This window comes from Ambystoma mexicanum, chromosome 3q (genome assembly GCF_040938575.1).
Source record: "Ambystoma mexicanum isolate Mex_15411 chromosome 3q, UKY_AmexF1_1, whole genome shotgun sequence".
Taxonomy (NCBI): Eukaryota; Metazoa; Chordata; class Amphibia; order Caudata; family Ambystomatidae; genus Ambystoma; species Ambystoma mexicanum.
Window position 1 is genome coordinate 760323431 of NC_090926.1, and position 25882 is coordinate 760349312.

The following is a 25882-nucleotide window of genomic DNA, read 5'->3' on the forward strand; positions in this document are numbered from 1 at the left end:
GGGTGATGGCGAATGGAGGGCTATCTAAGTGGTTCAGGCTGAGACAGGGAACACAACAGGGCTGCCCTCTGGCCACTCTTGTTCGCCCCATCCATGGAACCGCTGGCCCAGAGGCTGCGGGACGACCCACGGGTGACGGGAATCACAGTGGGTACAGTGGAATACAAGGTTGGATTATACGCAGATGATATACTGCTTCACCTGCGAAACCCTGCAGTGTCTATCCTGGTAGTGGCGGAGTTGATTGAAGGTTATGGGTCATTCTTGGGTTTCAAGATTAATAAGGGTAAATCCATGCTGTTCCCTCTGGAACCGATGGAGGATCGGGGTGGCAACAATTGGCATCTTTGGGGATGGTGATCAAGGAAGACCAACTACAATATCTGGTAATATCAGTCACCAGGGACCTAAAAGGGTTATACGAGGCAAATTTCAGGCCCCTGATTATATCTGTTTCAGATGATCCCTATAATGGTCCCAGAGTGAACATTTCGGGAAATAAAGAGGTGCCTTCTTAAGTGTTTGTGGCAGCCAAAGAAGGACAGGGTGGCATATGAGATCCTGGTGCTGCCTAAGGAGAACAGGGGGTAGGTTTCCCTGACCTGCAACTATTTTAGACCTGCTCAGCTCAGAATCTTAATACCGCACCTCAGAGATCAGGGGAACCACCAGTGGGTAGCTCTAGATAATTTCCATCTTCAAACGACCACGGTGGGGGAATGGCTCCCGAGGAGGATTAGGGAACATCCCATTCGGGGGGTCGTCTGGGAGATTTGCGAGCATGCCCAGAAATGGTGGGGGTAAAGTCATGGCCACCTCTGCCGAGTCATCTTTGGGCCTCTGATGTGAGGGACCACATTCCAAACCTGGGCAGATTCCAGAATTGCTTTGAGGCAGGCCTAACACGCATCGGGCAGCTGTGCAGGCAGGGCCACTTCATTACAATAGTGGAGTTGGAAGAAGCACTGGGGGTGCAGGGTCTCTCAGTGTTCTCTTACCTGCAACTGAAGGGAGTACTTACACAGGAGGTTTGAAAGGATGAAATTGAGAGGGCCCTCACAACAGTGGAGAACATTCTGGATTCACAAGTAGAAATGAAGGGGCTGATCTTCTCCCTGTATGGCGGGCTGATGGAGGCAGGAAGGGAGAGCACGGAGGGGCTACGGAAGAAATGGCAAAGGGTCTCCATTTCGGGCCAATGTAAATTGCATGACAGTGAATGGAGAATAGCACAGGGGCAACATTCTGGTCTTGGAAGCAAGACAACGCAGAGCAAGAGAGGTTTAAATCCCAACCTCGGGTATTAAGCGTGTTATAAAAAACTATAAAAATAAATAAAAAGAATAAACTACTCCACCCGTGGCTGTATGACCCAGTCAGCCTTTCTAAAATGTTCCCAGAGGTGAGCCCTCCCTGTTGGCATGAGTGCTGGGCCAGGGCGGATTATTGGCATATGTGATGGGGACATGCGAAGGTCCGGATCTTCTGGGATGAAGTGCTTGGGTGGACTAAAGATCTTGATGGAATATACTGAACGCTGAGACCACTCTTAGTGCTGTTTGGACTGGAATGCATTGAAGGGGTATGTGTTGGCCTCTCGCATCTGGCGCATTTCCTGTTGTTGGCGGCGATGGCATGCCTGGCTATGCACTGGAATACGGTGAGCCTCCCTGCTAAAAAGGAGTGGGAACTTACCGCAAAAAACATCTACCTAATAGAAAGACTAACAGCGGCCATACATGGAGGGAACACTGGTCTGGAAGTGGAATGGGAGTCATTCAGGGCCATGTACATGCCGCTGTAGAGGCTAGAGGCAACCCATGGGCACAGGATGAATGGGTAATCGGAGTAGTAGTGGGATGAGGAGGTCAAGGAGACCCCCACCACCCACGGGGTCCGGGAAGGAGATGATGATGAAGAACCGGGACTTGTGGGAACAGGTTTGCCATACGGGATAAGATTAGACAAACTATACCGCCCAGAGACTTGCTTGGGTTAGGTTAAGATGTTTTACCTATGCCAGGAGGGGGTAAGGGGTAAGGGGACAGGAAATGTCAGGGCATGAAGTGTATTGGCCTCTAGTTGGGGCACTACTTGAGAGATACGGTTGTGCTGGCCACAACTTGTTTTGTAACATGTTGAAAAGCAATAAAGTTTAAGTTTAAAAAAGCAAATCAAAGTGTGATCTACCGTTTACATATGTGTGATATGTGTATTTGTTAGCCGCGAAAATGTAATGAAATATGTAACGTGTCAAACCCAAAAGTAAGACATCGCTTTTTTGAATCCACGTGTAAGCAGTTCACATACTGTTCAGATACCAAACACATCAATTCATCTGGCACTACCATCCTGCTAAGGAGATCGCTCACTAGACAGCCATCCTGCTCAGAATGAGAAATGATCTGTTTGTGTTATCCTGCTGAAGCAAACAGGCCCGGCCTCATAACCCTCCTGTGGAAAACATGTGTGTGCGGAGGAAGAGAAATCACCAAACAGTAATGCTACTAAGAGGACACGCCGGACCGTCATCCAGCAGTCTCCCTGCTGGGGAGGACTACCTTAAAAAAGATCAACCTGTTCAGAAGGAGTACATCCCTCTCCCAGGACACTCTCACTTCTAAACAAAGGAGCACTCACCTACAACAATCGTCCAGCTGACAGCACTCCTCCAAGCAGGTCCAGTAATCTCGTTTCTTAAAGCCCAGAACTGGCTCTAAAACAAACCAATAAAAATGTGTTTACATGTGTCTGGGGTTATTTCTAAATCCTCACAAACTTCTTTTCCCCTAGTTGCCACTAACTGGATAGTGTTCATTGCAAACGTATTCTGTAAGGCATTGCAGGCCACTGTCAACTCGTGGTTGTAGGTACTACTTCCCCCACCTTGGCTGTTACCCACTCTTCCCCACAACTCGACCCGCAAGCCCAAAAAACATTTTGAAAAAAAGATGTTCAGGGAAGGCAATTGCATTTGCCCTCGGCTGTCACTTACTGTTCACTTTCATTCCCCAAGTCGATGCTGGTGCCAGTCGCGCAGCCAAGCACTGGTTCACTGTTCACAGTCCATTGCTGCTTAAAATAGCATGATTGTCAGCAACCATTTTCTTTGCTGCATTCTCCATTTCAGCCCACCCTGTCATCAGTGGTTGCATCCCTCCACCTACATTGATGTCTGCTTTACGCCACTGGTATTTGTAGGGCTTCTTGTCTGGGTTGGTAGCAGAGCAATTACTATGCCCTGGGACACTAGCACGCTCAGCAAACCAACCAGAAACACTGTAATTATCCCCCACTGCTGCCCTCTCTCCCACCCTCAAATCTAAAAGTGCTTATACTGCTACTAGAACTGAACTGCTACGTGTTGATCTCCCTCCGGCAATACAGCACCCAGTAATCTAGCTCTGTTTAGGAGTGTACCCAGCTGTTCCAATTGAATCTCAATCTAGCTGTGTCTAGGAGTGTACCCCACTGTTCCAATTGAATCTCAAGGCTAGCTGTGTCTAGGAGTCTACCCAACTGTTCCAACTGAATCTCAAAGCTAGCTCTGTTTAGGAGTGTACTCAACTACTCTGTTAGGTGTATGCCTCTCTCCCACTATAAAGGACCCTCAAGTCTAGCTGGTTGTGGACTTGTACTCCTCTGCACCGTCGGGGGTGGCCCCCCTCCGACCATACAGGAATCTCTAGCATAGTTAGGCATAGTCTCAAGCTCAAACTCAGTCATAATAACTTAATGCACCCCAGAAAGGACTAGACCGTGATAGTATAGTATCAACCCCCACTACTACCTCAGACACCTATATAGACAGCAACCGAACGTAGTCGTCCACCTCCCGACAACCATACACCCAGCACCAAATCCCACCAGACGCGCCCCAAGGATACATAGTCAACCCCCCTGAAGAATAGACAACACAAAAGCACCCAGGCTTACTAACACAAGACGAAACAGCAGTACTGCCATCACAAGGCACAGCAATCAACTACTCAACCGGCATCTCCACACCAAGCACCAAAATGCCCCGGACCAGGAAGGGGCGCAGAGAAAGAGCACAAGACAAGGCCACATTGGACACAGACGCACACCGCCAACAACCAAAACTACCAGAAGGAACTTCCAAACGGAAAAATCCTTATATCTCACACCCTACCTATCAACAAACCCTGAACCTGGATACCCCAAGGACAGAGACATCAGTCATACAAAGAACAGCCCGAGACAACCAGAAAATAGAAGGGAGCACCCAACAAGAGTGTGGATAGACTCCGACGCCATAACCCCATGCATCACAAGAACAGAAGGACACAATCAACACCCACGACACAAAACAACAAAGCTCTAATAACCAACAACCCAAACATCAACCTAACGGACCAATTCAATGAAGACGAAGCCCTCGTTGATCTTCACCGAACAAACATGGATAGAGAAGCACTGATATTAAACAGCTAAGCTCTCAACCTAGCAGACCTACTCAATGAAAATGCAGCCTTCGCTGATCCTCATCCTCCCCCACTCAACCCCAATAAAGATGCCCTGCAACCAAACAACTGCAAACCAAAACAAGGATCTACTAACAAGCAAAACCACACCAAAAAGATCCACTGCAACCTAATCAATGCTAGGTCAATGTCGAAACACGCCACGGAAATATATGATCTTCTCTGTGATGGAGGGATCGACATCCTCTTTGTAACAGAAACATGGCTAGACGACAACTAGAAGATCACCCTCAACAACTGCCTGCCTGAAGACTTCAAATTTGTCCAAGCAAACAGAAAAACCAAAAGAGGGGAGCGACTGGCAATCATCCACAAGGAACACCTAGACATCAAATTGGAAGACCCACTAAACATCGATAAATGCGAATCCCTAATCATACGGCTATCAGTAAGCCCTAAATCAAACCTGAAATTTATACTGATATACAGACCACCAACCTACGATGCAACCTTTGTAGACGCCTTCACAGAAGCAATCACCATCCTAGCCATTAAACACAATCACCTGATCGTACTTGGAGATTTCAACATCTGGTTCGAAGAGGAAACCACAACCACACAAAAATCTCTAACCAGCCAATTAGCAGCAATTAATCTACAACAACTAGTCAAGGCAGCAACCCACTCAGCAGGGCAATCTTCACGAACAAACAACTCCTCACCACAGCACCTCCAATTAAAATACCCTGGAGCGACCATCTCATCATCCCCTTCATAATCAAAATGACCACTCCAGTAAACAATCAATCAACCAGACACCATGAAAAGAAACTGGAGAACCATCAAAAACCTTATTGAATTCCTGGAGATCAGCAAACCACACCCAACATTTATGGAAGAAGATGACCTGGACAAAAAAGTAGCCCTGCTGCACTCCTGGATCACATCAGCTATAGACAACATCGCCAAAGAAAAACCTTTCACTCCTTCTCAGAAACGGGCAAAGGCAAAATGGTTCACCCCACTACTCAGCATCATGAAAAAGAAAAACCAAAGACTGGAACTTGATTGGAGAAAACAAAACAACACTGCGGAATAGCTGAGATTCCTACAACACAACCGCGCATACAAAAAGGAAATACAAAAAACGAAGAGGAAACACTACGACAACCGAATGTTTGAGGCACCAAACACCCAAAAAGTACTCTTCAAAATCATAAATGAAATCAAAAATCCCCCAACTACGTCTACGAAACTGTGCAATGACCTTGCAGCCCACTTCAAAAACAAAATCCCCACCATCCAACAAAGCATTAAAAAGAAAACGGGCTGATCTGACTACGATCCCCACCTACACTCAGGAGGAACACCCGAACAAACTATGAAGCTTCCCAGAAATATCAGTGGAGACATTCGTCAAACTAGTGAATGAAAGCAATAACTCAGGGTCTCCCGAAGACCCCTGCCCGCCAGACATATACAAATGGATTCTTAAACAAGGAGCGCCTATGGATTATCACAGAAATGTACTCAACCTTTCAATCGCAATAGGGAAAGTGCCACAAGCCTTCAAAGCTGCATACATCAAGCCACTACTCAAAGACACAGCGGGAACCGTAGAGGACCTTTCCAACTACAGACCCATCTGCAACATCCCGTACACAGCCAAGCTGCTTGAAACGTACATATACAAAACGACCCAAGAATTCATAGAAGAGCACGGCCTACTAGACCAGGCACAAGTTGACTTCAGACCAATGAGAGGAACGGAATCAGCCCTCCTCTCAATATGGGATGACCTAAAAATGAACGCTGACTCAGACACCAGCACTGCCTTGATACTCCTAGACCTATCAGCAGCATTTGACACAGTTAATCACGACACCCTCATAACGAGGTTAGAAGGACCTGGAATAACAGACACCGCCCTACTATGGATCAAATCTTTCCTAACAAACAGAACGGAAACCGTATGGATGAAACACTTCAAATCCAGCCCTAGAGATACCACCTGTGGAGTACCACAAAGATCATCCTTCTCCCCCCCTACTATTCAACATCTACCTATACCTACTAATCAGAATCATCAAAAGCCCCGGCCTCACTTGCTTCAACTACGCCGACGATACACAAATAATCTTCAAAAACCAAGACAACCTGGAAATAAATGGAACGCTAGAAAACTGCCTGCGCAATGTATTCACCTGGATGAACTCCAACTGCCTCAAAATCAACCTAGGCAAAACAGAAATGATGATTGTGTCAAAAAATGGAGGAGAAAACCACCTCATCCATTGGCCAAGGTAACTCGGGACAACCCCAGCACCCTCACCGATTGTAAAAAAACCTAGGGGTCCTGATGGACCACAATCTGACGGTAGAGCCACAAGTAAATGCTCTTCTCAAGAAATGCTTCTTCCTCCTGCGAGCGGCAAAGAGGATCCAACCGTTCCTATCATTCACCAATAAAGCAACCACCATCATCGCCCTCGTCATGTCCAGAGTAGACTATACTTGGGTATGCCTGAACGACTTTAAAAAAACTACAACGCATACAAAATGCAGCAGCCAGACTGCTTCTGAAACAACTCCGAAGACAACACACCACGCCAGCACTGAAAACACTACAGTGGCTACCAATAAAACAACGAATAAAATTCAAAACAATGTGCATCACGCATAAAGCAGTACACAACCAAGACGCAGAGTTCCTGAGAGACAAACTACGTCTACACCAAGCAACAAGAAAGCTCCGATCAAGCGTTGACATCCGCCTGGAACCTAAACCATACAACAAAAGAAAACTCAGAGGGTCTTCCTTCCTTCACCAAGCGCCGAAAACCTGGAACGACCTTCCAAAGCACATACGTAACACGAAACCGCCTACTATTCAGGAAATTACTCAAAACTTGGCTCTTCACATCATAATGGGAAAGACCACCCATAAGGGCACACCCGCAACTAAAACATCATTGAACGAAGAGACAGACTCCAAGCAATCTACAGAAAAACCTTAAGAAACTCCCAGGACATACCCAACAATTAACCGATAGACAGCAGTACTAGGCCCAAAGATGTAATACTTAGCAATACGAAAACAGTAACATCAGGAAAACCAGTCAATAGGACCCTTACCCTAAACTATAGCCATTCCCACAAGACCTAATCACAGCAAACAGCTAGGGAACAGGAAACCCCTTACCATTAGACCAACCCAGAGGTGAGAAACAGAATAAGCACCCACTTGCGGAACGGAAACAGAAGTAGCTGAACCGGGATACAGACCCCACTAACCCAACCCTCAATTTTCTCCATACTTAACCCACACAAAACTCACACAACCATTTCTCTCCCAGCAATCCGCACGCACTTTACCATGCCGAATCAACACAGACAGCACCCACAGCACACAAGGCCTCACCCGATCCGATACGTGCAACAAAGCCCAGGACCCGGTGTATACCGAGCTGAAGCCCCCAACAGCACACCACTTCTCCCACTCCCGACTAACCCTACCCACCCTCCTCCTTGTTTACAGATCCACCAGAGTGCCTGGGGACCAATACCGTTGGCGACGGTGCGCTATATAAGTACCTTTAACATAACATATAAGACAGATGGATTTTGTGTATCTTGTTTTACACATAGATGTTTCTTTTTCTAATCCGCAATCAACATGTTGTTTACTTACCCTCATTACTGTCATTGCCTGCTCTTTTATCCCCTCATTTGTTTCTCATTACCTCCCTAAGGTCTTATCGGTGGCAGTTTTTAAGTGGGGATTGCTGCTGAATGCTCCCATTGCTGTGGATGAGATTGACACAGTGTCTCCTGGTCGCTGTTGCAGAAGCCTCTTCTTACTGAAAACGATTGTTCCAGTTGCCAATGCTACTGGCTGCAATCAACCAAGCTACTGCTACTGGATCACTGGGATAGTTGTACAGTCTGATTTTATGTTCCTTATAGTTGTCATTGGCAACATCCCCATGCTTTTTTTTGATTGGCTTCCCCATTTACCACAACTTTTGATGGTCAGGGCCTCCAACGACCGTTTGCCAGGTTCCACAATGGACTCTTCCCAGTTGGGCATTTGTCAGGGCTAGTTACTTTTACTCCACTGTTCACTGGACAGTTTCTCCTATTCATTGACCACTGGGCCTTGGATTACACCTGGCCACGTTTCCAACACCTCTTGCTGGCCACAGTCTCCATGCTGGTTACTGTTAGCACCTTTCCCACCCGACATCCATCTCAATATTATACTTTCCCCGTGACAGCCATCCTCAATCCTACCTCTACCCTTTTCTCACTGGGATACTTTTCTCTCTACCCAGTGTCATTGATGCCCATTGTCCACCCCTTATTGTCAAAGGTGGTATCCTAGTAGAGTATTGCAAACATTCAAGCAGTTTTCACTGGTAAAGGCCATCAGTAGTCCACGATCTTCAATGGTCACTTTCATCGTTGGCCTGCCTTCTGATCATCACTGTGATATTACTGAGATCGCCGTATTTGTTTTTTAACCTGTGTTAACTTGCTTTGTTAAAAGTATATTTTAGTTGAAGCTAATTTGAATTTTATTTAAATCATTTTATTTTCGCCAGAGACCCGCTCTGCAATTTCCGTTAGCCTAGCAGAATTCTTTTAGCTTGTGTTTGTTCTACATTACTGTGTGTCGCATCACCTTGCAGTTTGTTTGCATTGAGCATGAACTGACTGGGGAAGTCAACTACACTTCCCAGCAGTCCTTGTAGTTCTCTGCTCCTTTATCTTTCTAAACTCGGCACGAACGCGCCGGTGCAAAAAAGACAAGCTGGTCTGTGCCGGTCCGTGGCCGGACAAGTCAGCGTTCGGTGCGTTTCAACTCAGCTACTTTCGCTCTCGTTCTCCCTGCTCTCCTGGGCATCTGGTGCCTCCCTGTGTTTAGGTAAGCCGGGGCTAGCGACATGCAGGCTCTAGATACAGAATCACAAGCGAGATTGCGGGAGGGGGCTACAATCAATAAGGTGGAGGGGAATACTAACATCGATCCACCACAGGAGTGTATGGAAAAGTTTCTGCATCTTAATATCGGACTACTTAATACACGTTCCTTAACTAAACATGCTATTAACATCAAGGACATGATTACCTCTAATAACTTTGATATTCTATGTGTAACAGAAACCTGGCTTAAAGACCCAGTGAGGCCCACTTGCGAGCAGGCTATACCAGATGATTACACTATTTACTTTGACAATAGATTGCAGGGTAGGGGAGGTGGGGTGGCAATTATTGCTAATGATAGCCTTAAACTTTTTAAAGTGACATTAGGCTTTAGTGGGTGCGAAGCTTTGCACCTGAAACTGGTGTTCTCACCCAACAACTGCTTTAACCTAATTGCTATATATAGACCACCGGCACAGGTCTCAGACTTCTCATTGGAACTCTGTTCATACCTAAACACTTTAGGATCCATTAATGTGTCTACGGTTATTATGGGAGACCTTAACCTCTGGCGAGGGAATAAGAAGGACAAAGGAGCTATTGCTCTGGAAAAAGCATTGAACAATCTTGATTTTAAAGTTCTTAAAATGGACCCTACTACCCCTCAGGGAAACCAGTTAGACTGGCTGTGTGGATATAATATATCCCTGCAAAACTGCAGAACCACACCCTGTATCTGGAGCGACCATTATCTGATATCGGCTAATTTAAAACTGCCTTCTTATGCACATAAGCATAATCCTCACATCAAAGTAGCTAATAGAAATTTTAAAAATCTAAATAAGCTACAGCTCAAGTCATGTATTGATAAAATACTGGGTTCCTTTCAGGATCATGACTCGTGTGTCAATCTTCTTGATGAATACAATAAGCATCTTCTCGAGTTAGTGGAGTCAGAGGCACCGCTCACTACCAAGCTAGCTAGAAAAAACGACACAGCCAAAAATGGTTCACTTCAGAGCTCCATTTATTGAAGAAGGAAAAACGGACCTTGGAAAGAAAATGGGTCTTAGATAAATCTGTGGATAGCAAAACAAATTGGAAAAGAAAGGACAAGGAATATAGAGACAAAAATAAGGCAGCTAAGGCTGATTTTTTCAATTCTGAAATTGAGCGTGCAGATAACAAAACAAGCAAACTCTTCAATATTCTGAAGAGTATTGAAAAACCTGCATCCCTCGCCCCACCCCCATTTATGCCCACAGAGGAGGATTGTAATATGGTTCTAAATGCATTTCAAGAAAAAACGGAAAAAGCACGACAAAACATCATCAAGGCTAGAACTTCCGTTAAACAGGACACTTATCCCATCGAAGTGGAGGGAACTGTCAGAGAACAGCTCTTTAAATTTGATCCCATCTCAGAAGCAGATATGTTAGAGGTATTGAATAATATGAAACCTACCACCTTTGCAGAAAACATTTTACCACCCAGTATCATCCTTTAACACAAAGACATTTTCGCTCCTATCCTCCGGAGAATAGTGAATGCATCTTTTCAAGAGGGTACAGTGCCCAGAGACCTGAAGAAAGTCACCATCACCCCACTTGTTAAGAAAGCCGGCCTGGAGCCTAAGGACCCTGCTAACCTTGGTCCAATAACTAACTCAAATTTTGTTCTTAAACTATTAGACAAGGTAGCAACACAGCAACTTCACTACTTTGTAGAGAACCAGAAGGTTTTGCACCAGCAACAATCAGGTTTCAAAGCGTCCCATAGTGCTGAAACAGCTAAGCTGGACCTGCAGAATCAGATCCTGAGTTTGTTGGACAAGAATAAGTTAGGGATGTTGATGCTCCTAGACCTAAGTGCCGCCTTCGACCTGGTGGATCACCATCTTCTCATCAAAGCACTGAGAGAGAACGTGGGCTGCTCCGAAGGAGCTATTGATTGGCTTCTGTCATTTCTATCCAACCGCCAAGCCAGAGTCCACTGGGGTAACAGCTTCTCTGATCCTTGTGACATCTTATTTGGAGTTCCCCAAGGGGCCAGCCTACCACCAATGTTGTTTAACATATATATGCGCACCTTGTGCAGTTTATTGGTGAAAGCAGGAGTGTCGTTTACGAACTATGCGGATGACACCCAACTTATTTTGGAATTAGGGGGTAGTCATCACACCACGGACAGCGAAGTAATCGATAAGGTTTACAAGACAATAGACGAATGGATGCAGGAAAATTGGATGTGCCTGAATGACTCAAAAGCCAAACTGATGCTGTTTGGCTCCAGTCGTCAGTTGGCCAATCTGGGGGCAGAGTACAATTCTTTCCAAATCAAGAATGCCACTATTTTGTTGGCCTCTAAATTGAAAACCCTGGGTATGATGGTCGATTCTGCGGTCGATTCTCATGCCCAGACCAGCTATCTTCAAAACAATACGGCGTATTATCTCAGGCTAATGAAAGCCATCAAGCCATTCCTCAATGAAGGCAATATGGCCACGATAGCCAGAGCCATCATTCTATCACGGCTCGATTATGGTAATGCTCTGTTGTTGGGGGCCTCATCTAAGGACCTATCCAGCTGTCAGGTGATCCATGACAACGCGGTCAGGCTAGTTAAGAATTTGAAGAAGAAAGACCATGTTACTGCAGATAAATTATCCCTACACTGGCTTAGAGTAGAGGAACTCAAAGTTCAAAGCTCTCTGCTTGGTACACAAATGCCCTTAATGGCATAGCACCAGACTACTTGAAAAAGAGCCTAGTGCTCTACACACCCATGAGAAGACTACACTCGGTGGGAAAGTGCCTTTTGACAGCACCTAAGTTCAAGTTGAAATCCGGGCTCGGCAGATCCTTTCTGGTGCTGGCTCCTAAATTGTGGAACAGCGTTCCTGAAACTCTTAGGTCCGAAGTAAATCATCTTGTTTTCAAGAAGCACCTTTTTAGATGACGAATTGTGGGAAAGCAGTTTTCAGGGTTACTCATCATGCCGCAGTAATCGTTATTTATTGTCTGTCGTGAAGCTGCTGTGTTGTAAGTCTAAGCGCCCTGATGCCCTTGGGCTACCGGCGCTATACAAAAATAAAATACATACATGCATACATACATACACATTAACCAGCTGTCACTGGGCAAGTTCCAAAGCAATCACGGAATGCATTCTAAGCTGCATAACCACTCTTTCCTGTCATTTTGTTTTTATTTATTTTATTGTTTGCTTGATAGGTGCTTATACAATAAGAAAATACTGTTTCAAAGCGCCCACAGGGCAGGGAGGGAGCAACGGTGGGAAAAAAACATTAAAAACACAACATTTAAGAGCAGAGGAGGCAAAAAGGTAGAAAGAATGACCCTACTATGCCTTGTGAGTATTCAGAACGTGCAATTACAGCTAGTAAGAGGGGGCAAGTGCTGGGGAGTTCGGAGTCATGGGTGAGCCACAGATGAAGTGCTACGAATGTTGAGCGCTACACGGACTGGGGCCGCGGGAGGTGTAAGTGCGGACCTCCAGAGCGGAGGGTGTGCAGATGAAAGTGCTGTGGATACGCAGGAGCTGGGCAGGATTGGTGTGGGAGGTGCACATTTGAGGTGCACATGTGAACTACTGATTGAAAATTCTGAATGAAAATATAAAAAATATATATTCGATCAGGGTGAATATTCAGTGTGTGTTTTGGTCCAATTATAGATCCATGACTTAATACCGAGTGGCAGTGAGTCACACATCTATGGCACGCCAAAAGAACCTGGAGATGACAGAGTCAATCAGGTAGCCTCCAGAGCTCGCTTTGCTCTGATTACATTATATATCAGAACCTGTGGGAGAGAGCTGGCCAAACAGTTTTTTGGAGCCTTTATATCATATTTATTTATTTGTGTCCTTTTATGTAGGTAACCTTTCACATTTTACACTCTCATACACTGTTCACAAAATCTACTCTCCAATTCACATAGGCCAGTACCATTTGCAGGGGATGTTTGAAACGTTTATTTAACATTTACTTTGTTTGCAATACATTATCAAATAAAAGCTTAACTCTGAATGGCAGGCCTCTGGGTGGCAGCAGTGTGCTAAACAAAGTGGATTTGTGGTGACAGAAAGGGCATTTAAATTTGTTGTCATCCTTTACCATGGGTCAAGTGCATTTCTCTTAGGTCAAATAGGTAAACTAAGTTACTTGATCTGCAGATCTAGCAGAATTTGAACATTTGCAAGGCTTGGCTCATCTCACTAATGTCTTACATCAGCATGTGAAAAACCAGAGGGTGTTTCATTGCTTAGACCCGGTGATCCCTTACTCGGGTGGTCAGTGCCCGGTCATCGCCTTTGGATCCAGACCCTGGGGGTGGACAAGTGTGGGAGGATCACCTGGGTGAGGGGTCCTCAGGGAGTGTGAGAGGAACGCCTGATGGTGATACATGGTATCCCCCCTTTCCAAATGCCACTGTCCCATCCTATTTTTTAGGATATTCCAACTTCCCAAATGCCCCTACCCCTTTCCTACACAAACACTGAGCCAAGGTAGAGGAGGTCTGAGGATAAAAGTAGTACCACCCATACAATACATTGGACATGTCCCACTAATAAGATCAGGCACGGTCAGTCACTTGATCTTAATTACATACACTTGGTGCCTATTAGCTCTCCCCACATGTTGAAAAGGTGGAACACTAAGACACTCTGAGCAAGGGAATGCACGAGAAGAGGTAGATCTCCCAGGGCAATGGTGAACCAGGCGGAGCAGAACGACAGGCCGAGGGACGGATCTGAGGTACAGAGAAACCTTGGACACCCCGGCAAGTGATCGTTACCTCCGAAAGGCCTTGAAGGTTGTACAAGGAAGCCCAGCCAGAGAGAAGGGACAAACCTCTTTTGTGTTTCAAGGATACCAGCCACCCTACCGGGTGAACCGCAGAGTTGGGGAGGTGCAGCGGCAGTTGTGGTATCAGCCTTGACTTCACGATCAAATCCGCAAAAGATGAAAATTAATTAACACAGCCGGTGAGTTGATGAAAGCAATGAAAGTCCGGTCTGTGTAAAATGAAACGTAATGGCAATAGTATCCGACAAACGAAGGTTGCGAGTGTGCCGATACGACACGAGAGAAAGCAAAGCATTGTAAAGAACTTTACATGAAAATACAAAATAACAGAGTGGTTCAGCGAAAGAAGATTGCCAAACCGAAAGTCTCTGTGAAATGTCTGATGCCGTAGAAGCGGCGGAAAGAGAAAGACACTGGAATACAAGATTTGAACTGTTAGGTTTGATCCCGGCAGAGAGAAACCTGGATGTGAGAGATCTCTTTGAATTTTGAGATATGTATTGCGCTCGAAACTACATTTACCAAGAGGCCTTGCTGTATGAGAGAAAAATTGACATTTGAGGAAAAAAGATCGGAGTGCTCATGCCGAGGTAAGAACAAAAGCTTTGCAGTTTCGAAAGTCTCTCCGACAGCGGAAGAAAAGTGAAAAGTGAAAGGAGGCTTGAGCCCGAATGAGGAAAGCTTATGAATTGTGCTTGAAAGATTTGAGCCCCAATGAGGGGAGCCGATGTAAACTGTTGCATGCTTGAGCCCGACTGAGGGGAGCCTGTGAGAACTTGTGATTAAAGAGGAAAACTTTGCAAGCCAGACTGAGAAACAAGTGACTTTTTCGTGGAAGTCCAAGTGGGCCCTGGTCCACGAAATGAACTGCATCCTTGTGTCCGAAGCCAGAGTATTACCCCGTTCTACAAAATGTGGAGAAGGGAGATTACTCAGCAATACTAACATTTCTTTTGAACACTGATTTTCCTTTTGCATTGCACATTCCCTTTACACATTTATTGTATTAGAAAGAGGGTAGGCATTATGTTTATTAGTATAGGCCATTCTATTTTGACTAAGGACTTACAAGGACTGTATTTTCTTTTTGTTTGATGGTCGAGAATACTCCCATCTTAGTTACAGGGCAAGATGGGAGTTTTCCAACCCCTTTTAAACCATCAATAAAGGTTTTGAAACTCTCAGCTCTTGTGTCACTGTTTACTTGTGATACCATGCCTCCCTCATAAGCGGCACACAAAAATGCTGTATTGATGCTCATTTTATGTCTTGGGTAAAAATACCTTCTGGTGACATCAAAAATATTAGTACAGCACTGCTAATCAAATGGGTTAGTTTGCTAATCAAGAACATTTTAATTAGCAAACTCTGCTAATCATTTTTTGAAAACTAATTCATGCCTTGGGGTTTTTAGTGGGAGGTTATGACCCGGATAGGGTTCATACAAATTATATTGGTTTGGATTTGCCCGGTTTATGCTTCACCTGTCGCAGAGGTACGGGTCAACCGAGGGTCTTCTAGGACCTTACCCCTAGAGAGGGGGGCGAGGCAAGGCTGTACCCTCTCCACCCTGTTGGCTGCACTTGCGCTTGAGCCTCTTGCAATGAGGTTTCCCAGAGAAGGAAGTAAGTACCCCCACCTCGACCACCTTGCCCATATTGCCTATATGTTGGGTACCAGAGCGTGAAACACGAGCAGTACCAGTGGAAGTCCCTATACCAAAGAGAATCCTGGAGGCAAAGTTCCCGTTGAGAAAATCATACCTGCATCCAAGACAGTACGATGGCTATTTTAATGAAAACCAAGAAGGAAAAGGACGAATGCACAAGAGAGCAGATTGGTGACGTCATGTGAGAGTCGAGCTGACGTACATAGAAGAGATGCAGGGATGAGAGAATGCGGATATTCTATAAAGGCATCAAGAACGTATCAAAGATAAGCAACATCTTGGGCTCAAGATGAAGAGGCTTATGCTGAAGAAACGATGAAAGTGTTAAAGCCAGTTCACACGTGTACAGATGCAAAATAACGCAAGCAGACAAAGTTTTCATGAGGCTAGCTTTATAATAAAATAGATTTCGGCAAGTATATATGTTTATATATATATATATATATATATATATATATATAGCTATATATATATTACGAGCGAGTAAGAAATGGAGTCTTCCATCACGCATTATAGCAGAGCCGGATCAAAATAAGCAAGAAAGATGTTCTTTTTCAAGTGCGTCGCAGTAAGAAAATAAGCGAATTACAGGCGAATTTCAGAAAAGGCGAAGTTGAGCGAGCCAAGATCGTTTCCGGCTGAAAGGAACAGGAATTAGTTCCAATCTGTGAAGGAATTAACCACCTGTTCTGAAGGCGTGGATAAGAACAAAGAAGACCTCAGAGGCTCATTGGAAAATAGTCTTTTTAATACACCTTAGCTCGATTTTGTGGTCTTCAGTCACGGGGAGCAAGGAAGTTGGACGAGCATGATGGTCACACCTACGCACGAGAAAGGAGTGTATCTCTTCTCCCCTGTATTCCGCAGAAACAGAGAACATTTTTAAGGACAAGTTAAAAAGGCCTAATTGACAGCAGACCACTGAGGTGATGATGGATGATGTTCTAATTAGAGAGAAGCTATGGTTATGACCAGCTCGCCAAGCACCTGGCACTCTGGTCTGCTTGCTGCTAGCGTGGGTGGAAGAGGGCTGACGGAGGTTAGAAATGAGCCAATGGTAGAGGGCTGCATGATTAGGAACCCTATAGTTAATTAACCAATGGGACGTTATGTATTTAGTGAAGTTCATAGTGACCTGTTTTTAGGGAAGTGTTTAGTTGCCCCACCTGATGTTAATAAACCTATCATCTCTTTTTGACGCCCATTAGACTAGTATGGATTATATACTTGGATATTCCCTTAGACCCAATCACACTTTCTAGTAGGTTTTGTAGTTTGCCGCGTAGGATGACGTTATTAATACGCAGAATGTAGGTAAGCTATGATGAGATTTTAGTATAAAAGAATGCTTTTTGTGAAGTCCGTTGAGATATTGCTATGAAAGGTCCGGATGATGTTCGTTGTACTCCCAGTTTTAGATAATTGACATTAAAACAGTTCTTTTTGCCTACTGTCGGTGTCGTTTGAATATTGATGGTTCGAGTAAGCTCTGCATCCCCATTCATCTCAGAGTATTGCTACCTCGTCTTAAAGGGCTGAAAGTTCTCCAGTTCATGTGGTAGCAGAGAGAGGATGGTTAAAAGTCTATCGAGATAAGGAAGCTTTGATGTTCCCAGCAATATTGGACACCCTCTGCTATTCGGCTGAAAGGACGAGAGGCTCCCTACAGATAGCAGATTAGAATAAACGCAAATGCTTCAAGCTAGGGTAGACGGGACCCCCGTTTTCAGTCAGAAACCCCTCCCAGCATCTAGGGAAGTTGATCGGACGAAAGGTTGAAGAGGCGAATAAAAGAGGCAGACGTTCCCGAGGGTCAAGAGCTGAAAAAGAAATAACACGAATGGCGAGTACGAACTGAGTGAGTTGGCAAAAAGTGTGAATGAGCAGTAAGGGAAGACAGTGAAAAGAGACAAATAAGTAACGATGGGTTGGAAGGGATGGACAACTCACCACGATGAACTTCGAGTTTTAATGGGGATAATTGACTCGATAGGGGCGGCGAGTAATTTAAGAAGGTTGACTTGAGATGACGAGCGTCAAGCAACGAACCCTGTAAGACGAGGAGCGTCACAGTGGGATACACCCAGTTTCTTGAGTTTTAAAGAACATCAGCAGGATATATTCCCTAGAGCCCATTTACGGGTGACATAGGAGACAAACTAAGATCCGTTTAAAGAGGGAAGATCACACTCAACCAGAGTATTTTATAGGGGTATAAAAAGGTTGTGTCTTGAAATATAGACCGATATATGTGACTGGTCGAGTATGTCAGTTTCTCTGTTTGTTTTATGTGATTGTGTAATGGTGAAGAAAATATTGGTAAACGTTGAAAGGAAATGACGAGAGTTGAAAAACTTGATTATTTATTTATTGAAATTTAATTGATGGTGTTTAGTGAAAACAGATTAAAATAAGAATAAAGTGATATAGACGGTTTGGAGCCTACGACGATTGGTGCAAGCTCGCATTGTATTATTTTTCTGAAAAAAGTATCTGTTTGAAGAAAATTGCAAAGAGTAACGGGTGAGTATTGACCGTCAAGTCTGACAAGTCAGCATGGAGGATATTACTCTGCTTACGCACCTGTGTGAACAGACCCGAAGCGCGCACCCAAGCTTAGACAGTATAGTGCGGAATGTGTTAAAGGCACAGCAGATAAAATGCTTATGCCGTGGCCACAGGTGGATCATTATCAAAAGCGGTTTTGCAGCATATGACGACATATTTGCATGCTGCGTACACGGGGGGAAATGTTAGACAAACAAATAGCGAACTTAGAGCTCTGGAAAATATACCAGGAGGAGATAGAAGAGCCGCCTACTGTAGATTGGATACTTTTTTTTTTTTTAAACAATTGTATTGATTTTATTCATAAAACAACAACTTAAACCAAACTTACAGTGGACACATCATGTCGAACACCAATAAACATACATTACTGTATTCAAGCCCATTGTATCTCCTATTCCCTCCCCCCTCCCCAGCCTACTCCCTCTCATTTCCAGTCTTCATCTCTTGCGGTAGGGATTCCTTTTCGACAGAACTCATTGGGTCTTTATCACTTGGTCCATCACTCGAAGGCCCAAATAATTCAGCTATCAGTTGTCTCCAACCCAATAGGGATCCAGCTTCTTCCTCAATCTCTCCTTTACACGCTTCCTGCCATACCACAGTTTCTGCCTCCGCCCACTTCTGCAGATCTTTCCACCACGTTTCCATTTTGGGTCTATGACATGCCTTCCAGCCCATCGCAATCCTCCTCTTTGCTAGGAAATACGCTAAATATTTCAGTTTGCTCACATGTTTGAGCTTACTTGGCCTGGGAAACCCTCCTATCAAACAAGCCCATGCGGTATCCACCTTCATATGGATCCCTTTGTTTTCCATCTTCTGTGCCATTTCTCCCCAGTATCTCTAGTAGATTGGATACTTAATGTATGCACAGATACAAATACACAGAGGGGGGTAAAGAGCCTTCCACTCCACCCACCACGCCTGAAGCAGACGGCGATAGTAAAAAGGATGAAGGGCTGTACCCATTAAGGGAGCTCAAGGCAGCAACAGGGTATAGTAACCAGGCATAGCAGTTGCCTGCGCAAAGCAGTGACGAGGGCCCGGAGAAAAATACTGAGAGAAATGTAATCTCTAAGGTCCCGAGGGACAAGGAGAGACGGACAAGGATTGACCAAGTACATCTCTAGATATAGGAAGAGAGATAAAAAGATGGAAAGGGGAAAAGGATAAGGCTGATGAGGTAGCGCTTTTACAGAATGAATGGATGGGAGGTCAGATTTTGCTCAAACTCTATGGCAAGAGCATCGATGAGGTAAGGCAAAGGGAAAATCGTGATGAGCAAGACAAAAGAAATAGAGAAAGAGAAGAGCAGCTGATAGAGGAAAGGGTCAAAAGAAAGGATAGACAAAGACGGGAACAACTGTATCAAGATGAGCAACAGCGAGAAAGGGTAGAGGCAGAAGAGCAGAGGAAATATGATAACAGACAGAGGGCAATAACAGAACAAGAAAAGCAAGAAAGAAAAAGAGAGGAACAAAGATTAAGGGAGAAATGGATACAAAGGCCAGGAGACGAGGAGATACAAAGGGCGAATGAGAGAACAGAACTGAAAAGAAAAGAGGAGGCAAAAACAAGAGAGGAGACAAGGAAGCGTAGAGAAATTGATGACGACATAGAGTGAAAGAGAAGGCAGAGAGCATGTGACATTGATCTCCTGGAAAAGGAAATAATGGATCCTGATCCAGTTGCATCATGGGAAGATTTAGAAGAGTTCTTTCTCAACACATGAACCACTACCAGGTCTGTTTGGAGTAAATCTGGAGGATTTGGGATGCAATGGATAAAGTATATCATACAATGAGGGCGAAGAAGGATTTAAAGGGGTAAGGCAAGAACAATCGACTTGAGAGCACGCAGCTGTACGATAAGGAGGGAGGTTCATGTAGTTTTGAGCTTTAAGAGCTGTCTTTAGACGGACTGACTCTGAATAGAGACGGAGGAAAGATGGAATACGAGTTGGGGAAAGGAGATGTCAGACGATGATGCAGAAGTCATCCTTGGGGGGAAAGGAAGGTAACAGGTGGTTCTGGAGGATGTTTTTCTGTGGATAAGGAAGTTAGATGGTCGGAACCAGCCTCCCCATCTCTCAGGCGTCAAGGTCCTTGACGCGGCTGGTTCAACCGAGAGGGCGTTCCAATGGTGAGAGGGGGGATTCACCACCATATGTGAACAAGTTATGATCGCTGCCAGGTAGAAGGCAATGCGGAACCACTGTCCCTGTTTTGGAAAGATTACCTGAAGGGGACGAATGCGAGTTTGGGATTTCTCAGTTTCCTTTATTAGAAAAGGGTGGGGGCAGGCTGCAGTATATACCGTGGCCACAAATGGATAAGGATAATTTGAGGTGCAAACTCCAAAGTTTAACTTCTTGTGCTGGGAAGTGGATACATGAGTTAGAGAAAATGACTGGAGGAAACACGTTAGCTATAGGGGACGTTAAGGGTCTTCTGATTGCCAATCTTGGAGAAAGAGCTGATGATGTTTGGTCGAGAGCAGGGTATTCTAGTGTTGCTACAATAAACACTGCTCATGACGGAGCACCGTGCAATGATTGTAGGGCGGCAGTCTGGAAAGCGCTTAGAGTATTGTATCCAGACACGTCTGATATGGGAGCTATAATGACAAAAAAGATGCAGGAAGGGGCAATCCTCTTGTTTACATTCAGAATTTCCAAGAGACATGGGCCTTGGGGACACGAGAAGCTTGGGGGAAATCTATCCCTGTGTTTCATCATATATTGTGCCAAGGGCTGCCAGAAGCAGTACAGAAGCAGCTCAAGAAGTTAGTGGGAATGGAGGCAAAACCATGGTCGGAAATACAGCTGACCATTGAGCATTATTGTAGGCTTTTGCAAGAGAAAAACCGAAAGAAAGACGATGCTAGAAAGGGTGAAGAAGCAAAATGAGTGCAGAAAAAGTTATCTAAGTATGCCATTGAAGGGGCAATGTTGACTAGTGGGGACAGAGCAAGTTCATAGCAGGTAGTAACTATGCCGCAAATGAATGCCCAAAGGCAGTTCGAACAAGGAAATAATGGATTTATTCCACGAAGAAGGGGAGGCTTTCAAGGCAGAGGCTTCCTGAATAATCAGGGAAACTTCCAGAATAATTAAGGTGGGTTTCAAAACTTTCAGAATAATGATCAAAACATGCAAGAGGGGCAAGTTAGGAGACTTCCTCCTATATGTTGGACGCGTGGTATGTCAGGGCACCTTGCTCGCCTGTGTAGAAGTCAGGAATATGTGCAAAATGGACAGCTCTCAAGAGGGGGGGGGGGGGGACTTCAAACCCGCCGGCATATTCGCAGCAGAATGGAGATGGGTTTGTTCAGGATCAGACAGCACAGCAACCACAAGCGCAGCGAGTGCAACAAGGCTTTCAAACACAGCAAGCGGCAGTAAATCCGCCACAAGGGTAGTCGCAGCAGTCACCCATGCAGATACAGCAGAGCACATATACCGGACAGTAAATGGCTCCTAGAATAGGAGGTGTTAATGTCAGTGAAGGAACCCCTTCACAGGTACAGGGATGAGACTACATCCACAATAGGACAGCTCACTGGGAGACTTGATGTGTTCAGTACTATCGCTGATGCCGAATCCTCAAGAGGAACCCAGGGTTGATATCAATATAGGGGGCAAATCTTTTTTGTTTTTAGTGGACATGGAGGCAACACGCTCTGTATACGAGAGGGGAAATTTTCTATATCTGGAAATGCCATGAATACGCAAGGTTTCACAGAAGCTAAAAGTAGAGTTCCTTTTACTGAAACATGTCGATATCTATAGGAGAGTGCGACATGTCTGCACTGTTGTTAGATTCAAGGCCGACACCTTTCAATATTCTAGGTTGAGATTTATTGACCATGTTGAATAGGACAATTTTGTTTACTGATGAGGGCATAGTGTGTTCGACACCAGGAATGCATTATTTAAACGTATGTGAAACTATCAAGGCATTTACAAGACAAATGGCTATACAATGGCTCATACCACTAGAACCAGATGTTTTTCTTTATGGAGTGAGCATTCTGTTAACATGGTTGCCAGGATTAGTGGTAAAGACTGTGAGGATACCTGATTACATTTTATGCAGGCCAATGATACCCATGGATGAAGAGGAAGAACAAGTCTTACCTTTAGATATTGAAGCAGCTATAGTACGGGGAGAACTGGCTATGCTCCATGGAGTTGATTATGATGGCAGACGAGGGCGCGCAGTAATTGCCATAGGGGAAGGTTACAGATTAACCGATGTCACTGATGCGGATATGTTTGGTGATCACCCTGCCAATGATGAAGTATTATTTGAGCTAGAACAGGATATTATGTATTGGGTGAAAGCCATTAGATGAGGTCCCTCAGAAAATGATGGTAGTGCGGAAACGTCCTGAGTATTTTGATGAAGACATGGCGAAAGTGCCAATTTCATAATGGACCACAGGCCCGTATGATGTAGGCCTATTGAAGGGGGTTGGAGAAGTAAAGATTAAACTGAAACCAGGAGCAATTTTACCTCAAGCACGACAGTGTCCTATGTATTGAGAGGCGGACAAAGACGATATCTGCCATGATGGAACAAGGTATCTTAGTGGCCTCAGAGGCACAGTGTAATACCGTAGTTGATCCGATTAAGACATCAAAAGGAGGGTTGTGGCGTTTAATTCAAGATTTAAGACAGATTAACCAGATGGTAGAGGCCGGGTACCCTCTAGTTCCTAATCCTGCCACGATCTTATGTAATATCCCTGTTGAGGCACATTTCACTGTGATTGACTTGAAAAATGCATTTTTCTCAATCCCATTGCATAAAGACTCACAGGATCGAACGTCATTTACGTTTACACAGACTAAACTGAAAAGTACTCACTTACCTAAAGGGTACTGAGAGTCTCTGTCGATTTTCAATAGAGCCCGGCAGATGGACATGAGCAAGATTGACTTAGAAAGTGTTGTCTTGCAGTACATAGATGACATATTGGTCTGTAGCCCCACAGAGGAAGGGTGCAGACATGATTCAATTCAACTAATGATTATTCTTGCAGAAAAAGGGTATAAAACAGACAAAGAGAAATTACAGTACTGTCAGTAGGAAGTGCTGTACATAGGGCAGTTAATCTCACATGACTGAAAGAAGATTACTACAGAGAGGGCTGAGGCTATTTTGAAAACAGCAAAGCCACATAGGATAAAGCACATGCAGAAATGTCTGGGACTGTGTAATTATGTCAAAGCTTGGGTCTTTGATTACAGTACATACATAAGGCCCTTGTTGCAAGCTTTAAAGAAGGCACAAGCGAATGGGTACAGAATTATCTGGACTGAGGAAATGGAAGAAGAGTTTGATGAGTTGAAAAGGGCAATCTGCACAGACTCAGTTTTAGGGATTCCCAACTATCCGGAGGAATTCTTTTTATTCTCGCATACGAATTGTACAGTGATGACAGCTGTGGTTATGCAGAGGACCACGTTGGGGTACACTCCCCGGGTTTATTACAGTGCAATCTTAGACCCAGTAATGAGGGGTCATTTTCTGTGGGAACAATCTTTGGCAGCCGCCACTTTCGCCATTGAGAAGGCTGCCAGCATGGTAATGGGATGTTCTATGACATTATTTGTTGAACATGTATTGTTTGCTATTTTGGAAAAACCTAAAGGTACGTAGGGGCTTTGGCCTATGAGGTGGTCATATCGAATCCAGTGATCAAAGTAGTTAGATGCAAGATCGTGAACCCTGCCATTTTTGTAGCAGAACCACTGGCAGAAGGTGAACAGGCACATGATTGATCGAATTATGAAAAATTCTAGGATGAGCTCCCGAGGATAAAGGAGAATGCATTGGCTGCAGGGGAGATTCTCTTTATTGACTGTTCTTCACAAATCGATCAGAATGATGGGCAAAGATATACAGGTGCCTCTGTGGTAAGGCAAACGGCCAATGGAGAATTTGAAGTATTTGTAAGTGTAAGACTACCGTCTCACTTTTCGGCACAGGCTGCAGAATTAGTGGCGCTGATTGTCAGACTCGAGAAACATGCAGGACAGGAAATAACAGTGTACAGTGACTCCGCCTATGTGACGTTGACAGTGCAGGCAGGGCTAGCACGTTGGAAAAGGAGGGGCTAACTCCGAGCAGACGGCACTCCAGTACAACACACAGCTTTATTGGATTGTAACGCTCACCTGGCTCCCACGGAGGCGCTGGTCTGGGTTGCTGTGGCCTCTTCAAGCGTGATGCCCAGAATGCGGACCACCGATTGAACAGGACCCCCAAATCTTGCTCGTCTGGCCCGTAGGAATATCCTTCTGCAGATGAGAAAGGGGATTAACTGTCTGCTGTATAGTGTGCTAGCTCCCCCCTTTCCCTCTTCGTTCTTCTCGGACTTCCTCCAAAACCCCCGGTTTAAGCTCACCTTATGGTTTGGAGGGATGAACTCTCCATCCTGCGTCTGGTGCAGGGGCGCGCCTTCGTCCAGTTACTTCACTGGTTTTCAGAAAGGTGCTGGCACATCCACTTGACTTTTCTGAGCGATACGCCGTAAGTATGAAGAGGCAAAAGTTCAAGTGTGAGCCTCATTTTATGTTGGTTTTTTCTGTCCTTTACTTCAGGTGCAGAACAAAGGCGATGCGTTGAGGGGTTAAATTGCCGGTGGTAAAATCAGGTGAGTTAGTGATGAGGGTGACCCCTCTAAATGTCTTTATAATTCCCCAGTAATGTCTTTTGTCCTTTCCCCATAGGGGCCGGGGTGCGGTACCTGCCAAAGATGCGGCGCCGACCCGAGATGTGAAATGGTTCACCAAGAAAAGCCGGTAAGTAATATGGCTGAAAATTCGGCTTTCCTCTTGTGTTCCCTTGCTCACCTTTTGTCTCTTCTTCTCTCCCCTAGGTGCAGAGATGTGGCGACCGGTGCTGAGACCCGCGATGGAGCCGGGCGGCGTCTCGGGAACAGGTAAGTGAAGCGCGGCGCTGCAGCGAGCAACGCGGTGCTTTCAAATGGAAGTCTTCCTTCAGGAATGCTGGCGTGAAGATTCCGGATGCAGGTAAGAAGGTTGAATAAGTTCTTGGTTTTCACCTTTCTCTTCTCTTATTCCCTTACAGGTGTTCCAGGTTCGAGGCGGGCGTGGCTGGAGTCCAGGTGCAGGAGCAGACACGGTGAGCGTTCAGCTGCTGGGATGCAGAACAACGCGAAGCACGTGTGGCTGTCCGGGCGTGGCTTAAATAGCTTTGGAAGAAGTTCCAGGTGAGTATTCTTCCACAGCCCCACCCAAGTAACAAAATAGTTCCTTCAGAAAAATAGTCCCTCCTAACCCTCATTTGGCTTGGTTCTTCATGCAGCATGGTCTGCATCAGGCGAGTGTGCAGCATGGTCTGCTTCAGGTAAGTGCACCAAACACTTCCCCTTATGAGCCTTGCACCTATGGCGCCAGGACTGATGTCC

At 45.1% G+C, this 25882-nt stretch overlaps 1 protein-coding gene across 3 annotated transcripts in view; it reads right to left on the reverse strand.

Annotated features, from left to right (window-relative positions):
• LOC138582953 (uncharacterized) overlaps positions 1–25882 on the reverse strand; it is a 1114886-nt gene that overhangs the window by 1021444 nt on the left and 67560 nt on the right. For 2 of the 3 annotated variants that reach the window (XM_069654750.1, XM_069654749.1), the window contains exon 3: positions 2641–2716. The exons of the other annotated variant lie outside the window; for it this stretch is intronic. In XM_069654750.1, the coding sequence (XP_069510851.1) occupies positions 2641–2716 (76 nt within the window). The remainder of the gene's footprint in view (positions 1–2640; positions 2717–25882) is intronic. 3 annotated transcript variants of the gene reach the window in all.